General features: G+C 41.6%; 1 protein-coding gene across 1 annotated transcript in view; it reads left to right on the forward strand.

Annotated features, from left to right (window-relative positions):
* Window positions 1-18,135, forward strand: part of xrn2 (5'-3' exoribonuclease 2) — a 42,637-nt gene that overhangs the window by 3,784 nt on the left and 20,718 nt on the right. Inside the window, exons 7-18 of the mRNA XM_042095627.1 lie at window positions 2,356-2,428; window positions 2,574-2,624; window positions 3,498-3,655; window positions 3,765-3,839; window positions 3,939-4,072; window positions 4,197-4,254; window positions 5,391-5,498; window positions 7,498-7,542; window positions 8,000-8,149; window positions 9,374-9,418; window positions 12,809-12,900; window positions 17,293-17,428. Of these exons, the coding sequence (XP_041951561.1) occupies window positions 2,356-2,428; window positions 2,574-2,624; window positions 3,498-3,655; window positions 3,765-3,839; window positions 3,939-4,072; window positions 4,197-4,254; window positions 5,391-5,498; window positions 7,498-7,542; window positions 8,000-8,149; window positions 9,374-9,418; window positions 12,809-12,900; window positions 17,293-17,428 (1,125 nt within the window). The remainder of the gene's footprint in view (window positions 1-2,355; window positions 2,429-2,573; window positions 2,625-3,497; window positions 3,656-3,764; window positions 3,840-3,938; window positions 4,073-4,196; window positions 4,255-5,390; window positions 5,499-7,497; window positions 7,543-7,999; window positions 8,150-9,373; window positions 9,419-12,808; window positions 12,901-17,292; window positions 17,429-18,135) is intronic.

Below are 18,135 nucleotides of genomic sequence, written 5' to 3' on the forward strand. Positions count from 1 at the left end.
AAGGAGCAGACCCAGCAATCACTTTACTGTAGGCAAGCTTTAGTGACTTGAATTTGATGCAAGTGACTAAGTAGCCAATGGAGCTCAATGAACAGTGGGGTGACATGCACCCTTTTTGGTTGATTTTAAAATCAGATGTGCCAGCAAGCTAGAAGGCGAGCTCGGAGAGCGTTAAGAGTCAATGCGAGAGATGACCATGGTCTGTAAATAGACCTGGGTGGCTTGTTTTAGGTTGGGTAATGGGTACATACTACGCCCTGATTTATTTTATTGATTGAATAGTGCGAAGCGGCATGACCAGTCAATGGAGGCAACAACGGAATGGTCAGAGAAGGTCTGTTGGTAATTAATCAGGGCGGCCAAGTTTCTCACAACCTTGGTAGGAGGAAGAGTTAAGTTATGATGATATTGTGGTGTATGTTTGTTTGGCTGGGAAGACGAGCAGTTAGGTTGGAGGTGATGTTCCTTCGTCAATGTGCATGTCAGAGAGACTAGTATCTGAGATTGTGGGGTCATCAGGCAGGAATAACGGATAGGGTTGGGTAAAGGTTAGAGAAGGGGCCCCAGCACCGAGCCTTGGGGTACCCCTGTGGCAAAGCGGTGAGATGAGGACGTTTGTCCTAGCTAAGAAATACATTGAACGATCGCCCAGTGAGGTAGGATTCCAACCAGGAGTATGCTTTTCCTTTGATGCCCATGTTTGAGAGTGAATAGTAGGATGCGGCGGTTTACTGTGTGAAAAGCAGCAGATAAGTCAAGCAAGTCAGATTTCCTTGACTGAGATATATTAAAGGATAATTCCTGTATTTAGCACTTTGAGTCCCTTTTCTGGTTTGTTTTGGATGAACTAGAGTAGACACCGAAATTTTGACGATGGGTCCTGTCTCAACTCATTTTGAATCGCCTTTCACTGTTTCAGAGTGGCTGGCTATGGGCATGCACAAACATGTCATCATACTTGTAAAATGTTTTGCTTGCATAAAGGGATAATCATTAAGTATAAACTGTTCACAAATGTAGATTGTGGCAATGTGGTTGGCAATGTGGTTATCACAGAACAAAAATACTGTATATGAAGAGCCTTTCATTATGAAACTAGATAGTTAAGCCTATTCAAATACATAATGCCCCACCTTTTTGTAAAACTCAAATACTAAAATGGGTATCGGCCTTCGAAATCCCATATCGTCAGGCTCTATAGGAGATGGAGCCAAATTGACAAGTGTGATTTATTTTCGCAGAGAGGATGTACAGGACTGAGCGCTGGTCATATTTTGTACCACAATGAAGTATATCTAGTTGTTTCCAGCAGATACCCAAAATGTTACTACACAAGAAATGTAGAAGTTGCTGGGGCATCTTCTATGCTAATGATAGATAGATAGATACATACACACATACTTTATTGATCCCCAAGGGGAAATTCAAGGTCTCAGTAGCATACAGACATCACATACAACATTCACTAACGGCAGAAAAAGTAATAAAAGTATATAATATAAAAAACACAACTAAGCAATGAGGACAGTAGAAGATAAAGAATATACTAAATACAAATTATACTAAATAACACTAAATCTAGATAAAGTCTAAAAAAGTATCCACATAGTGTGCTTAGGGGTGATTAAGCATGAGGCGCTTCCAATGACTGAGGCAGGGACTGAGCCTGTGATTCTCTGTGAATAAAGTCTAGAGACCAGCATAAAATAAAAAAGGACGTATAAGAGTTGCATGGTAATATAAAAAAAACTATATCCGTGCAAGAATGGGTTGACGTAATAGGGTTACAGCCATTATACAAGTATTGATTATAAAGCATTAAGTAAAGGTATAAGTGTGGCCACAATCCGGCACATTTTTTTCAAATCATTTCGTCAAACTCCTCAGTCATGCTGGCTAGAGCTGGATGCTACTCCACGGGACAGATTTTTCCCTTGACGAGAAATATTGTGACTAGTATCGCATCCCTATTTGCAGCAGGCTAGCAAATTACAATTCAAAACACTTTATTGATCCCCAGGGGACAATCCGCACCACCACATAGAGTAGTGCACAGGTATAACTAATATAAAAATATACATAGAAGTGTTCAAGGCTGTCGAAAATAATTATATGTAAAAATTGGTAGTTATAAATGTATAATTGCCCTGTGCTTGTTGGCACCGTTACATGCACCATTCAGCAAAAGACCCGAAATTAGTTTTTAACATGAAATAAAGTCTGCAAGTAATTGCCAGTCTCCATAAAGAAGAGTTTGTTACTTATTCAGGTTGATATCTATGCATGGCTTAAGTAATATTTCTTACATTCTATAAGTTTGGTGGTCATCCATCTCTGTTCTGTGTTCCATAACAGGTTTTCCTGTCAGATGCCAGTGTTCCTGGGGAGGGTGAACATAAAATTATGGATTTCATCCGAAGGCAAAGAGGTAAAAATCACTACTCTGCTAATTTCCTCAAGTCATTTTCCCAAATTCCCAGTTCTAATTCCCTCAAGTAATTTTCCCAAATTCCCAGTTCCTTTAGAAAATGGATCTAGTGCTTAATAAATCATCTTATTTATTTCTCAAACAGCTCAGCCACATCATGACCCAAACACGCATCACTGCCTTTGCGGTGCAGACGGTAAGTTTGCATCCCCTCATGCAGAAGTCATTTTAAAAAGTAGTTTGAAAAGTCTCAAGCATTTGCACTGAACTGATTAATGCTTAGCGGCCAGTCCGAGGGGGTGGAGGGTGGTGCGAGGGTGGAGGACCCATAAATTGCAGTATTGTGTAGCTTGTTTTAGATGATCTTGCTGCTGGAGAGGAGATCATTGTTCCCTATGAAAACACTGATATGAGCACTGAGGAGGTTGGCTGCATCAAACTGGCATATTAAATGGGGAAGTACGGTCTAGATAAACTGTTTTTAAATGAAGGCAATTACAGGCGGACGCTCAACATAAAAGCAGCTGCATTCAGTAGTGTACCATGCACTTAGTGAACAAAAGAGGACAAATATTGCATCTCATTATGTGTAGAGGACCTTGGTGCTTTCTGCTATTTGTTTTCTTTTATTTTTTTTAGTGGATCAAAAGTATTCATTTTGCTGAAGGTTGGCCTTGTCTGAGTAATTAGCATGTATGGGAAAAGGGCATTTAAGAAGGCTACCTTTCATGGGCACTTGATTTAAAGGAAAATTCCGGTATTTAGAAAAAACACTAACCACTCGGTGAGTTGCACAGTTTTGAAGTGGTCAAAGGCGATTCAAAACGAGTCAGAAAAGTCGAGACGGGACCAATCGTCAAAATTTCGGTGTCCACCACTCTAGTTCATCCAAAACATACCAGAAATGGGACTCAAAGTGCTAAATACCGGAATTATTCTTTTATGTCCATATGGTCACATGCATCATGCCCCATGTTATGATGCCTTTCTTTTCGAATTTTTCAAATGGTTGAACATATATTCTCTCTCTTTCTACTTCCTGGTGTGCTCCTCCTGTTCCACTGATTAGCTGACTTGATCATGTTGGGGCTGGCCACACATGAGCCCAACTTCACCATCATCCGTGAAGAATTCAAGCCCAACAAGCCGAGACCCTGTGCCCTGTGCGGCCAGATCGGCCACGAGATCAAGGACTGCCAGGGAATGCCCAGGGAGAAGCAAGGCCAGGTGAGATGCCATCCGACACCTACAGCAACGGACGCCCAGTGCTCTTGCTCTGAACATGCTCTGATGGTCGTTCTCCTGTGCTCACTGTGCTCTTTGTGTTTGATGCCAGCATGATGAATTTGCAGACAATATACCAGTTTCTGAACAGGAGTTCATCTTTATTCGATTGTCAGTTTTGCGAGAGGTACGTCCTTTTTTTAAAAAATCAACCTTTTTGATTTTCAGCTTTGTTTTTGTAGTTGCCTCATGAAATTGGGTGTCATTTTCTGCCATTTCTTCCCAGTACTTGGAGCGAGAGTTGACCATGGCTAGCCTGCCGTTTCCGTTTGACTTTGAGCGGAGTGTGGATGACTGGGTCTTCATGTGCTTCTTTGTGGGAAATGATTTCCTGCCTCATCTACCGTCCCTAGAAATCAGGTGAAGCCACAAAGCTACTGTATACCAGTCAGATGTTTTTAAATTAAGCCCTTAGTTGGCTTGGTCACCTTGCTGACCCGATTTGACTCATTGGTATTGTGTGGGTTTTATCTTTGACTTGTAGAGAAGGCGCTATCGATCGACTAGTTGGAATCTATAAAGACGTCGTGCACAAGACCGGGGTGAGTATGCATCCTACTTCATCGCGTCTTGACTACAGGGCTTCAGACTAACTAGGCAGTGGTTGCACTGGTGCACCCAACCTTTTCATTAAGGTGCACCACACATCATTTGGGTGCCTCCAATAGGGCTGGGGCGGTAATCGCAATACCGCTGTCATGTGACGCCTACCACGGGTCTGAGCTCGTCACAAATAATAAGGAAATCTGTGAAACATTGGCCTGCACATAGTGTGTAACATTGTGATGTGTAATGTGAGGAACCATCTCATAACATGGATTCAAGGCTTTCAAAACAAAACTTCAAAACTTATTATCAAAAGATGAAGCAAACCCGAAAGCGATATCCCGTGAGATCACGGTAATTTCTTGCTTTCCAACCGTGGTAAGAAAAAATCCATACCATCCCAGCCCTAGCTTCTAATTTTGTTTACTGCACTCCAGTAATAGATCAGGGTCAGAGCTACTAGATGCAGAGTAGTCTTCGAGGAACAGGAGTCTCTCTAGGACTGTGATGGAACATGAAATGTTTATAGATTGCTTTTATCATAACAACTGAAGAAACATTACTAGTGTCAGAAGAAAAACGGCACACAAAAAAAGAGAACATTTTGCAGATGTTAGTTATTAGGCTACGATTACATGTTATTTGTGGCATATCCATCCACTCTGTGTACACTGATGGATTTAATCCAACGTATAGTGAATCGTCAATGACGTTGTGAAGCATGGCAGATTATGGACTTTCGGGCCCCTGGGCCCAGATGTATTAAGGGCCCCCCACTAATTGTCACATATGTGGGAGGAGGAGTTTGAGGGTCCTCCCCCAGAACATTTTTAATTTGTCTGATGTGATTTCCTGTATTCTGGTGCATTTTGGGGATGGCCGATAATAAATTCAATCAGATTCATACATCCTGATTTGTTGATATTGAAGCAATGATTCCATGCATAGGCTTGGGCTTCAGGGCCCCCTGACCCCTTGGGCCCCTGGGCCTGGGCCCGGTAGGCCCGTGCAGTAATCCATCCCTGCCTACTTGACACAGGCACAGAGTTAGACCTATTGAGCCCTGTTGAATAGGTTTGCTTCAAGTTCGCTTGCTGTTGGATCTTAATTGTGTATGTGTTTGCGTGTACAGGGTTACCTCACAGAAAGTGGTTTTGTCAACCTTGAGCGAGTTGAGCTGATCATGCAGGCTGTGGGAGTGGCCGAAGACAACATCTTCAAGAAGCGCAAAGATGATGATGTAAGAACATTCTGTTGCCCCTAGTTGCTTTATAGCAGTCTTTGCCAGATTAACAACTCTACCTGTGCTAGATGTTTCTATATTTGTATATTTTATGATCTTTTCCATTTTAATATTTATACTAATTAGAATATAGTAGAATGGATCTAGTGGATGATGATGATGGATGATGATGATGCACTTTCATGAAGGACTAAAACAACATTAATCTGGGTAGTTTTGAGTACTTTTGGAATATTCATTTACAACTAAATGGCATATAGCATGGAGTCAGCTTCACTATGTCAACTTCACTATGCTACATCACTCTTTTAACCCTTAGAACCCTAAGCTGTTTTTAGGGCATTTTCACTACCTTTATTCATAAGGATTTATTCTGGTCATTGTAAGGGCCACACACACATATTATATATTGTTTTTTTCAACAGAGTCTAGGCTATTCAGATCTGCCATCATTTCATGTATTAGTACTAGCATTGATTTTATTTTGGAGAATTAAAATACAAAAAGCGTATTATAAAAATTCTTATATTTTGACATGTATCTCACCACAGCAAGCTCATAGCTCTACGTGCATTTCATGACTGTCCTGAATCTGGCAATATAATTGCCATATTGGAGGGATACTCTGGGGCTGAGCAATTTACAGAAATATGTGGCGTGTGATTTACGGAAATAAATGGCATTTTTTATTTAGTGATGAAAAATGACCTTTCTGCGCTCCATATCTATGACACGAACTGATCTGACCTGACTTGACACGAGTTTGCGTGTTAGCCTGCGTGTGGCTATGGTGTAGGCACTCATAATGATTCTCAACTTATTACTGCATTGCCATGAACAAAGTAAAGGCAAAAAGATGTTTCTTTGTTGAACAAATTGGGATGCAATGTGAGCCTTGAATTGGATGCCATGCAGGAATTTGCTAGGATCTCAAAACCGGATTATGAACATGCTTTGCCATAGAGAAACACACGATAGCGTTGGATTATAAACATGCTTTGCCACAAAAACAGACAAAAACGTGGGGTAAGTCCAGCAATATGAAGTTATTATTTTGCTGTCACTTCGTCTGTTTTATAACCCAGAAGGATGTACTTGGTATCAAATGATAGCTCTGTCTCCTCTTTCATCTGGCATGCGTGGCATATCTATCCGATCACGGGTCCGCGAGTAATTCAAACGAGAGCAATTGGTGTGCAGCATTGGTTTGTGTACATGACGTTATTATTTTGCAGTCATATCGTCTGCTTTTATAAGCCAGAAGGATCGATATACATGGTACCAATGGATAGCCCTGTGTCTCCTCTTTCATCTGATATGCTTGCCATATCTATGCGATCACGGGTTCGCGAGTAATTCAAACGAGAGTAATGGGTGCGCAGGTGAACGCAGAGAAGTAGACTGTTAATATGATGCAATTTGATTTAATTTAATTTTTTTTTTTTTTTTTTTTTTTTTACATTTTCATACTTGATCGTACAGACAGGTGTGTAGTCTCGTTGGAAAGCCCCACTTCTCCTCTGTCATGCAATAAAGGTTTCATCTCGCTGCGATGAACAGTTCCGGAGCAATGTAACAGAGAAGAAAGGGTGTGTTTTGTGTTTTTTTGACGCACTTTGCGTCAATCGGGTTCTAAGGGTTAAGCCATTAACTAGGCTCAAAAAATCATTACACATCTGTGCTACTATGGGAAGTTGGACATCTGTCTCTGCAGATACACTGATGTATTTTTATCTTTGTAAGTGTAAAGAAATGGTCTACAAAAGAAAATGCTTTATGCAGTTAAGGTCACCATGTAGTTATCCTTTAACTATTGCTTAACTGGAAAGTCTGATCTTATTCTAAATTCTTATTTTGGTATATAAAAATAAAAAAAACATCTGTAAAATACATTCTTCTGGGTAAGGTCGTTTGGGCAATTGATTTGATCATAGGGCAGTTGGGATAATGCTAATCGTATGGTTCTGTATTCTGAAATGTGCCTCTGATGTTGCAGGAGAGTTTCAAAAGGAGGATGAAGGACAAGAAGAAGCGAATGAAAGTAAGTCGGCGCTATCATGTTTTCTTTAATGATCACTAGCCACATTTACATGGACACTTTTTTTTTTTTTTTTTTTAATCCGATGAGAAGCTGAATAACGACTCAATCGAAATAAAAATGTTCATCTAAACACCTCAATCTGGAAAAAAAAGCCTGATCCGATTAGAATTTTTATCAAAGAAAGAGGTGCTGTATTCTGTTCCTATTCCGATTGAACAGCCATACGGTGAATCAGATTGCCTGATGTATCTTCTCAAGGAAAAGTAGGCAACAATGGCTATTCCGATCAAAGATTCTAAAGCACCTAATCGGAATAGAACGTGGCTACTATTTTTGGTCATGCTGTACCCTTTGGCCATAGTACCACCACCGGAAGTGTTCTGTTACTATGGTAATATCCAGTTAATGTACAGAACTGTAGCTATAATTCTCATTCCTGCCTTGTTGTCCCACACAGATGCAGCAGCAGCATCAACAGCCATCCTTCATGCTCTCCGGCCAGTTTGCTCCCCAGGCTCTGGGGGGTCGAGACCGACCAGGTGCCGTGCAGAACGCCCGTCACACAGCCTATGACATGAGGATGCAGGCCACGAACCAGCACAATATGGTTAGGATGTGCTCTTCATAACATTGTTTGATTGTTGTGTCTGCTAAAGCCTGCCTTACACTGACAGACTTTGCAAAGATTTGAGAAGTCTGAAGACAAGTAATAGAGTTTTAAGTCACAGACTTTGCATGATTTTGCAAAGATTAGGGATCTTGCAGGGTCACTATTTACAAGACTGCAACTAGATTTCTTTAAATTATTTTCCATCGTGCAATAGATAACAGGAGCTCAAATGATCGCCTACTCATATCAGTCATATTTTCGTGTTTCTGCAGCATTGTTTCATGCGTGACTCTATCTGATATAGTTGTTCCGTCACGTGGAATAGCCGACTAATAACTTGTTTTATACTAATAACTAATAAAGTTTTTATCAATTTTCATTTTCATGGGTTTCATCAGGTCTCTTACCATAGGTGTATAAAATCAAACACCTAGATTATGAATGTAGACTGCATGGTGCTTGATTAAGGCACCTTTGGCAAGGGACCTGATAAAATATGCTACAACTGTCGCCTACTTTGCCCCTTCCTATTTGGTGTTGGAGCGAGGTCACTATCGTTTTTACATTGTTCACGTCACTATTTGAATGAGCCACAACTAAGAGTTGCGATAATATCAAACATGTTTGATATTGTCGTAACAGGAAAACTAGAAAAAGACTTACTCCGACTGACTTAAACCGTTAAGATTGGCACCTTACACTAAACGGTCTAGTTGACAGGGGCGCGGCACAACTCCAGTACAACGTCCATGATTTCTGTCCGACTGTGAAATCACACAGAAATCGTACAATGTCACTTAACTTGCTTAACTTGGTACCCAGCTTGATGTAGTTCCAGTAATAGTTATGAATTGGTTGTAGGTATAAACAGTGGTTCTCAAATTGTGGTACGCAAACAGTATGTACAATGTAAAATATGTTGTTAAATTGGCCTACTCTACTGATTTTAATGCCGGTCATAATGGTGGTACTTGGAGAGCCAATTGCTTCCTGAGGTGGAAAAGTATAAGAACTACCATTTTAGAATATTGTACAATGACTGCTAAATAACACTAAGGAGCCTTGCATGAAAAGTCTAATTCCATGGTTTGAAAAAGGATTGATTGTGACTACATGGTTACAAAGGCCTACTTTGACAAGCACAGATGTATAGTTGTATGGTTGAATATGTGGTCCCCCGCACTCATCATCAGCCCATATTCTTTTCATTTGTGATTCCAGGATGCTGCCCAGTCCTTGAAAGCCTCGATAAAAAATGGGAACAAGGTAGGTCTTCAGTTCATCAGTTCTGTCACTCTTCCTGTGTCACATGTGAGCTCGCACTCTCTGTGTTCTCTGTATCGAGCGGAGTTCTCTCTTTCATACTCTCTTGCTCTGTTTCTCAGTGTCTAACGCATGTCTCACTCTGTCACACTCTCCCATCCGACGCATACCGGATGTGTGGCAAGTGCATGGCAGCCGCGCTACCTGGCTGTTCTCATTTCAGTGCCCGTGTTAACAGGTTAGAGCATGCACGCTGCCTGCGAGGCACATGAGTCTCAGATGCGGCTTCAGCCGCACTGCAACCGCATGTGTTGGAAGCGTTTCCAGCCAAAAGACCCAGTGAAAAGATGTTCTAGTTGTTTAGATGTTTATAAGTCAGGCTGGCAGCAGCAGCGCTGCACCTGTGTAACATTCTCCCTCTCCGTCTTTTGTGCGAGTTCTCTTTCTGTCGCGCTATCTTTCTGTCGCGCTCAGTCACTCTGTCTGTGTCGTGCTCTCACTCTCTCTCTGTGCGTTGCGCGCGCCCTCGGTCACTCCTTTCCCCTGTGTTCTACGTACATGGTGAATGAGGTGGCTCTTGTTTAAACAGCAGTTGATTTGGAATTGAATGGTACACATTTACATGCCCAGAATGGTCCATATGGGCCACGGTCATTTCCATTTTTAATTTAGACACAGTTCTGAAACTGGTTTCCTTTTGCACCTCGAAATTGTGAGCTGGCGCAATGCTCTCATTCTTTAAGCCGCCGCATGTCAGAGGAGGACAATGGCAGAAGTTAACATTAACATATGAATGGGGTACCGACAAAGCCAGGGGGTTAACGGAGCAAGGTCTGGGCTCTGTTTTTTTTTTTCTCTCTCCCTCTCTTGCCTACATGCCTTTCTTACTTTCCACCATTTCTCCCTTTATCACGCCATGTGGCTGAAAACACGGAATCTGCTTTTGAGTCTAACTTTGAATGCATCTAAAGATGTGTTCAAGGTAATGCAAAGTCCATGAGTTTGGGGTTGATGTTGGTTCATGACTGTACACAGACTTTTCTGAGTGGAATCTCATCCCTTAAGGGCACATTTGTAGCTAAATTATTTGGGGAGTTGTAGGACTATCTCTATCTACTTCACACAGTAAAAATCGAACAGTTGCAGCTTGCTCTCTTAATGCTCAGTCTATTTTAACATGATTAAAGGACAAGCTCTCAATAGGCCTTTTCACACAGAGATCCCGCTAAATTTGCGGGAAGAGGAGACGTCTTTTTGCCGTCTTTTTGTGTCTGAAAGCGAGGTGAAAATTTGCCGGCCTGCTGATCTGTTCACATGATGCGGCATTTTGGGGAGCCAGGAGGCAGGATCAGCTATAGTAAATTAAATTGTGACGTGCAACAGGGGGCGTGTAGAGTGATAGTCGTAGGCCTTATTATGCGTGCGTGGGGCTTCAGATGCAGCAGGTGTGTGATTTCAAAAACCATGGTGGGAGAACCGACTGCACTTTGGTTAGCTTGCATTTGCTTTGCTGTTGCTGTTAGAATGTTAGATTCTTGCGATAGATGTCTTCAGACAATAAAAAGTAATTTGGATGGGAAATTGAAGAGAAGAGTTTCCCTTGCGTTCGCCGTGATTCCCCTTTTGAAAATCAGAGGTTCACAGGCTACTGTGGCCTTGGTCAGTGGCGCCGCCAGCCGTAATCCTGTACGCACTGTGCGTACAATTTATTAATGAAATCATTAAATATTAGTAGCTTGTTTATTGCCTTAATTGAAACATGCTTCGCGCACAAATGATGGCATAGGGCAAAGAGAATGGACATCTCAACATAAGGATACATTAGAAGAAGATGATTGGTGTAAACTTTGTCACACGACGTGATAAGCAGTTCTGGCGCTTAAAAACGCAACGTTCCATTCAGTCATAAATCATTTAAGCGTAGGCCTAGTGCTCGTCATGAAAAGAAAACGGCAGCTTAATATTTTTCAGATGTTTAACAGTAGGCCTAGGCGCACTGTTAGCAGTTATGCCGAAGGCAGTGAGATTATTAGGCATTGCATCCTGTCACACTGTTTGGAACATCGCAGTTCGGGTTGATAAGATTCAGTTAATGCGAGTATGGATCGTCTCAAAGTTTGGGACAACCAAACAGCAGTGTAGGCAAAGCAAATCCTAATTGTTAGGTTACCATAGCTGTCTTTTCTCTAGGCCTGGGCCTATCGGAAATCGCGACATAAGCACATTGGTTTCTTTTTTCTTTTCTTTCTTGTTCGCGTGTTGGGTAGTGAAGTGATAATGCATTTAAAGCAGTACATCATGTGAGCCAGAGCCGATATGGCCAGCGCTGCTGCTCTGTAGGTATTCTGTCCCACCCAAATTTGCTGAACTACTTGCGAAGTAGCCTATTATCACCGACATCACATGTATCACACGAAAGAGCTTTTTCTCAGCTTTTAAACGATGTTCGTGGTTAGTTGTTGTAGTTGTGGTAAACGGTTTGCGAGAAAACTTTAATTTAATCATAACTTAGTAACTTTAATTTAATCATATTTTTTGCGCCCGTCTCCCTACCCATTTATCTTGGTGGAATACTTCGCAAACTTTACCTCAACACATGACAAACACATATCAGAATAAACAGCAGACCTTACCGAACAAGGTAAGGTGTAAAGCATCCCCCTGTACATTTAGCCATTCCAGAGTAATCCGGTTTTAAATTTGCAGCAATGTCTTTATGCATGTCTCCAACTTTGCGGTTCCTAACGTGTTTAAATTGTTCAATAGGTCTACGTGATTTTATAACAGGCCAAATACAAGACAAATGTTACAAATATCGCCTAGATATCTGTAAGCATTACAATCAGAGGATATACATATAGGCCAGACAGATGCTCATGAGTTCATGCTTTGTTTTTTCACTGGATTTTAGGATAGCCTATTATGGCAACTGATTGCAGACGTTGTGAATTTATAGATTGACATAATGTGCTGTCTATGCTATTGCTGCTTTTGATCAGTTAGATTTATTTGCAATCTCCTGTGGTGGGCTGGACATGGCATCGAAATGCCCGCCCAGATTCCCCTTTCCGCCTTGACCCATTCACACTGGTGCCGGAACGAAAAACTCGGCAAAATGTCTAGGGGGCTTGGTAGTAAATTTGGCGAGACACTTTGTCCCGCCGTTCCGCCTCATTCTATGTGAAAGGGACAGTCGTTCCGCAATTCTGGTACATAAAATTGCGGCAATTTCGCCAGTGTGAAAGGGCCTAATGGAACATTTTTGCCTTAACCCCTTGAGCAAGGAGTAATGAAGGTCACAATATTCCGTATATATGCGCTTATTTTCCCCGTCACTGTTTAGTATCAGTCACAGTGCTTGGATAGTGACACTTCTTGTCTCTTTTTGTGTAGTCTTCAGGGGGCAACGATGGTGTGGATGGCCGCGGAGTGAAGCGGAAAGCTGAGGACAGCGACGACGAGCCAGAACCCGAGGACAACGTCAGGTAAATGCTCCTGTGCTTTAGTGGCTGGTGATCTGATTCTCCTTGATCTCTGGATGTGTTGATGTTATATGTATTGAACATTGTCATTAGGCTCTGTCCTGTAGTGTTTTGTAGAAGTAAAAACTGTAGTGGGACATAATGCAATGGGATGCGATGTGTAGAAAAGGAAATGGGGGGCCTGTATTTAAATAACATGCAAAAACGAACAAGGTGCAACATGAACCATGATGTGAAGCGCGTGGAGAGCATTGAGCTGACCCACTGATGTTAATGCTTTGGCTTTTGCGTGTGGTATTAGATTTGGATATAGATTTTTTTTTTTTGTTAGAGTTATTTAATTGGCTTTAGCAAGACTGAAGACTGTACCCTGTGCCTCTCGTTTAAACAAGGAGCCATACAGGAATAGATATAACAAAAAGACTTTCCCCACTGATGAGTAACTCGTCCCACTATTATGTATTAAGCTACAAGCAGGAGTAATATAGGCCCCTTTAAGACTTCAAATTATAGATTTAGGCTGCACAGTAGATGCATCATTTTAAAGACAAAGTGCAGGTTGGTTAGTTTTTCCAATTAGGCATTTGGATGTTCTAAACAACTGTCCATCAGTCTCTAAGGGGCAAATTCTCCCATATGTGTAAGGGTGCATAAGTAAAAAAATTCTCCTTCATAGTTAAGCGTTTTGGGAGGAGCAGCCCCAAAATCTGGGCGTTTCTTATGTATACAACTCCTGCGCGCATTTTCCACTGACTTAAGCACCTTTTCAGCTACAGTACGCGCTCCCGAGGGCTGTATTAAGGTCGAGTGCCACTACAAGGTGAAACGGCATATTGCTGGATGTCGGCAGTAGGCCTAGTTCTAAATGGTACTTGTGGGTTACACAGAACGTTAACAAATGAATATTACAGTATCAAATTTGGGACTTTTATTAGTATGCTCAATACTTAGTAATAATTTATGCGCAATACCCTGCGCTGAAATTTAGGCCCTGGTTTTAAATGCGCATCTTTTTTTCTCACGCTCCCTCGGAGGTGGCCAGCGAGTATTCGTTCTGTTGTCAGCTTGTGCCAAAATATCGTCCAAAATGCTTGATTGCATTGCATTCTCCACATTTTTAGCTAAATTTTCATGTACCACATCAGCATTTTTGTTCAGTGAATCTTTTGTAAATTGCTTTACAATAGCGTCGGGCCCTTGTCAGCAGCCTTCGGCTGGCCTCTTGCCACTATTCACTCCTTCATCTTCAACATTCCCTGTAGAATTCTCAATATTTTGGCCTCAATGTGTCCAGTTACATAGTCTGTCTGTTCTTAGTCTTGGATTTTGTGAAATAAATTTCTAAATATCACCTGCTTGCTGCAGCTTCTGTCTGCACGTCCTTTTAAAACACATTTTTTTCTCTCTCAAGCATTTATTCTGCTGCCGGCTTGTATCTCCACATCGTCCAAAATGCTTGATTGCATTGCATTCTCCACATTTTTAGCTACATTTTCATGTACCACATCAGCATTTTTGTTCAGTGAATCTTTTGTAAATTGCTTTACAATTACCGTCGGGCCTATAGGCCTATGCCTGGCTTGCTTCAGTCACGTTTAAAACTGCATCTTGATGAGCTCTCATGAGCATTTAATCTGCTGCCAGCTTGTGACTCCACATTGCCCAAAATGCTTGATTGCATGTATTCTCAGCATTTTAAATACATTTTGGTGTACCACATTGCATTTTCTTTCAGTGAATTTTTTTGCTTTGCAATTACCTTGCCCTCCTCTTGGCTGCCTTCACTCCTTCATCTTCATTAACATTAATCTTTTTGGCCTCAATAATCCAGTTACATAGTCTCTGTTTTTGGTTTTGGATTTTGTGAAATACTTTTCTAAATAAATGCGACTTATAGTCCGATGCGACTTATATATGGTATCCAGATGGATTTTTTCCTGTTCATGACGCATTTTTTGACTGATGCGACTTATACTCAGGAGCGACTTATAGTCCGGAAAATACGGTAATGCTTTATCTTACTGAAAGATGCATTCAAGTTTACAAACACGGCACCTCAGTGCTGCTATTATAAATTGTGCAAATTCAATTGCTTTATTTAAAAAATGTAACTGCTTTGAGTGAAGTGCGCTCACAAGTTGCGTCCATTCCAGGGTAGGAATTTCACGGCCGACGGCCATAGCCGTCGTAGCCCCTTGCGTTGGCCGTGAAGCCCCTTTGAAAATCATAGGTTTACAGGCCACGGTGGCCTTGGTGTCCCCTTCTTTCAATATTCTGCTTTGTCCTACTAATAGCGATTTTTATTTAGCCTGTGGCCTGTCAAAATAATCTTAGCATTCACAGCGCAAATTAATTTAGTCTTTTACGCAGTGGAGAAGGTGACGGCGCAAGAAAGTGTGTCCAAATTCACCCATTCTTCTCAGTTGAACTACTCGCGAAGTAGCCTATTCATCACACAGACATCACAAGTATCACATGAAAGAGCTTTTTCTCAGCTTTTAAACGATGTTAGCCGATAATTGCGGTGTTGAACGGTTCACGAGAAAAGTAAATAATATAATTCAATTTAATCATACATTCTACTGAAGGTTTTGCATCCATGATCTCCCTACCCATTCATCTCGGTGGAATACTTCACAAACCCTTCTTTTACCACATGACAAACCACATATCAGAATAAACAGCAGACCTTACGTTCCAGAGTAATCCAGTTTTGAATTTGCAGTAAATTTCGACATGCATGGATGTCGCCAAATTTTACAATGTGTTTAAATTGTTCCACATGATTTCATAACGGGCCAAATACAAAATAAATGTTACAAATATCGCCGAGATATTGGTAAATCAGAGGACAGCTGACTAAGAGTTTGTGAAAGTAGCCTTAATGACACAAAATGCTAAGCATGCATCTAGGCTATTTGAGTTTCTTAAAGCTGAGCTGTGCTACATTTAAATTCTTCAATACATGATTTCATAGCAGGCGAAATATAAAATAAATTTTATATATAGCCTAGATATCTGTTTATTAGATGATCAGATTTACAGTTATATGTCATGTCATGTTTCATGTTTTTGTAATGTTTCATACAGTGATGCAGGTCTACTGCAGTGAATAGGCTAAATACAACTTTTTTTTTTTATAGCCTACTACTGTATAGTTAACTTTGGCCTTGGTGCCCTGACATGTGGCCTTTGTGCCCCCCACCAAATATGCCCAACTGAAGGCCAAGTGGCCTTGCCCCCAGAATGGTGAAATTCCAAGCCTGGTCCATTCTGTCATTAATACTAGATGCTCTTGTTCAAACTGAAAACCGTGAAAGTCCTAGCTGTTGTGCATTAAGGCTGAATCCCAGGGAGTCACCTGTAGATTCATGCCCAATGGACCACTTGCATGAGTACTAAGACAATGGCCACCACGTAATCTCTTTTGTGTACTTGCAATGTCAATTGTTCAAGGCCTTCAAGTGAGTAGATGCAAGACCTCTCATCACCGTCTTGCACCTATTATACATTTTAGTGATGAATAAGATGTTTAATCGATTTCAATTTGTCGTTTTTATTTTGCTTGTTTTCGTGATGTCATTAAGAAATGTTTGAAATGGTAATGCATTTTTGGCATATTATACTGTTTAGGATAATTCAATGTGGATTTTTTTTTTTTTTTTTTTTTTTTGCTCTGCCCCCAGCTCCAGCCCCATACACCCCACCCCCTATTTTTGTCACACTCACATAGCCTTTCTTGCGCATGGGTATATGCGCGCACACACACACACACACACACACACACACACACACACACACCCTCTCTGGAGTGCTCTGTAGTGGAGTCTTTCTCCTCCGCCTGTGATTAATATGGAAAGGAGCGCTGGGTCCTTGCAAATTCCTCTGCGATGCGCTTGGCAAAGCTGGTTAAATCCATCTGGATAAATTGGTATTCATGGAGCCTTCTCTTGCTCCCCACGGGACAGGGGAGGGATTGGTTAGACAGATGCCGCTCAGCCCTGATTGTATGCGCGGAATGGATCCTCGTCACACCAACCGAGTCACCACTCAGGCCACTACAGGAGCAGAAAAATGTGTTTTTTTTTTTTCTTTTTTTTTTTTTCTTTTTTTTTTTTTTTTCTTCTCATCGTGCCCCACAAGTCGATGCAAGGAAATTGTTACAGCAGTAATTTTCATATTGCATTTGCACAGATCTGGGAAGCGTGGAAATAGGCATTTGCGCCATGGGAGTGAATACAGATGATTTTAAAGGGGGCTCGGTTTGGTGAACTTGGGCACTTTTTTGTGGTGTGTGTTTTTTTTTTTTTTTTTTTTTTTTTTTTTTTTTTTAACACTCTGGTGTTAATGGCTTTGTTGAGATGTTAATGCATTTATGGGGTTGGTGTTTTCCAGGTTGTGGGAGGATGGCTGGAAACAACGCTATTACAAAACAAAATTCGACGTGGATGTGAGTGACGAATCCTTCCGCAGAAAAGTGGTGAAGTCCTATGTGGAAGGCCTGTGCTGGGTGCTGCGCTACTACTACCAGGTAGGCCTCACATTGGATTTGTTTATTTTTTTATTTTTTCTTTCAGGTTAAAGATAATGGTCTTAACATGCCTGTCAATGTTGGGGGCTTTGCTCCTACTATGAAATGGATGGGCACCCTTGGCTGTCCAGGCAAGTATCTGGTCAAATCAGAAGCCCACTCTCTTGGACTGGCTCTTCCCCAGCTGTTAGACAGGTATCCCTTACCTGCGTTGAGTGCCAGTTGGTCTCGTAGCTCTTAGCCGGCCTTTGCCTCCCGCTCCTTGGCACCCCGTGCTACTGCAGCCCTGTAGTCACAGGCCTCCTCACAAACAGATCTGTGCACCAGACATGTGGACCGCGTCAATAAAGCCAATGAAATGGGAGTCACTTGCACCCTCGGTGCTCACGGAGCAGGACCACAGAATCAAGCAGCGGGGCCTGGACCACTTCAGACTAGCGCAGGGAAGGACCAGAGCACACATAGCTTTGTCAGACTGTAATGGTGTAAGCGACTAACGTTTCAACGCACTGTCTTCCTCGGAGTCAAACCAACTTGGCTCCTTGGCCACTTTCTCAAGGTGCTTGTTGGCACTTCTGACCCATATTCACAGTCTGTGCTTCTGACCTTCAAAAAGAGAGGTAACTCTGTTCCTTTTCGAGAAGGGCACACAGAAGCTCTGCAGTCCTCTGGCCTATTGTGCAATTTATTTTATTTTTTTAATGGGT

This window comes from Alosa sapidissima, chromosome 6 (genome assembly GCF_018492685.1).
Source record: "Alosa sapidissima isolate fAloSap1 chromosome 6, fAloSap1.pri, whole genome shotgun sequence".
Lineage (NCBI taxonomy): Eukaryota > Metazoa > Chordata > Actinopteri > Clupeiformes > Clupeidae > Alosa > Alosa sapidissima.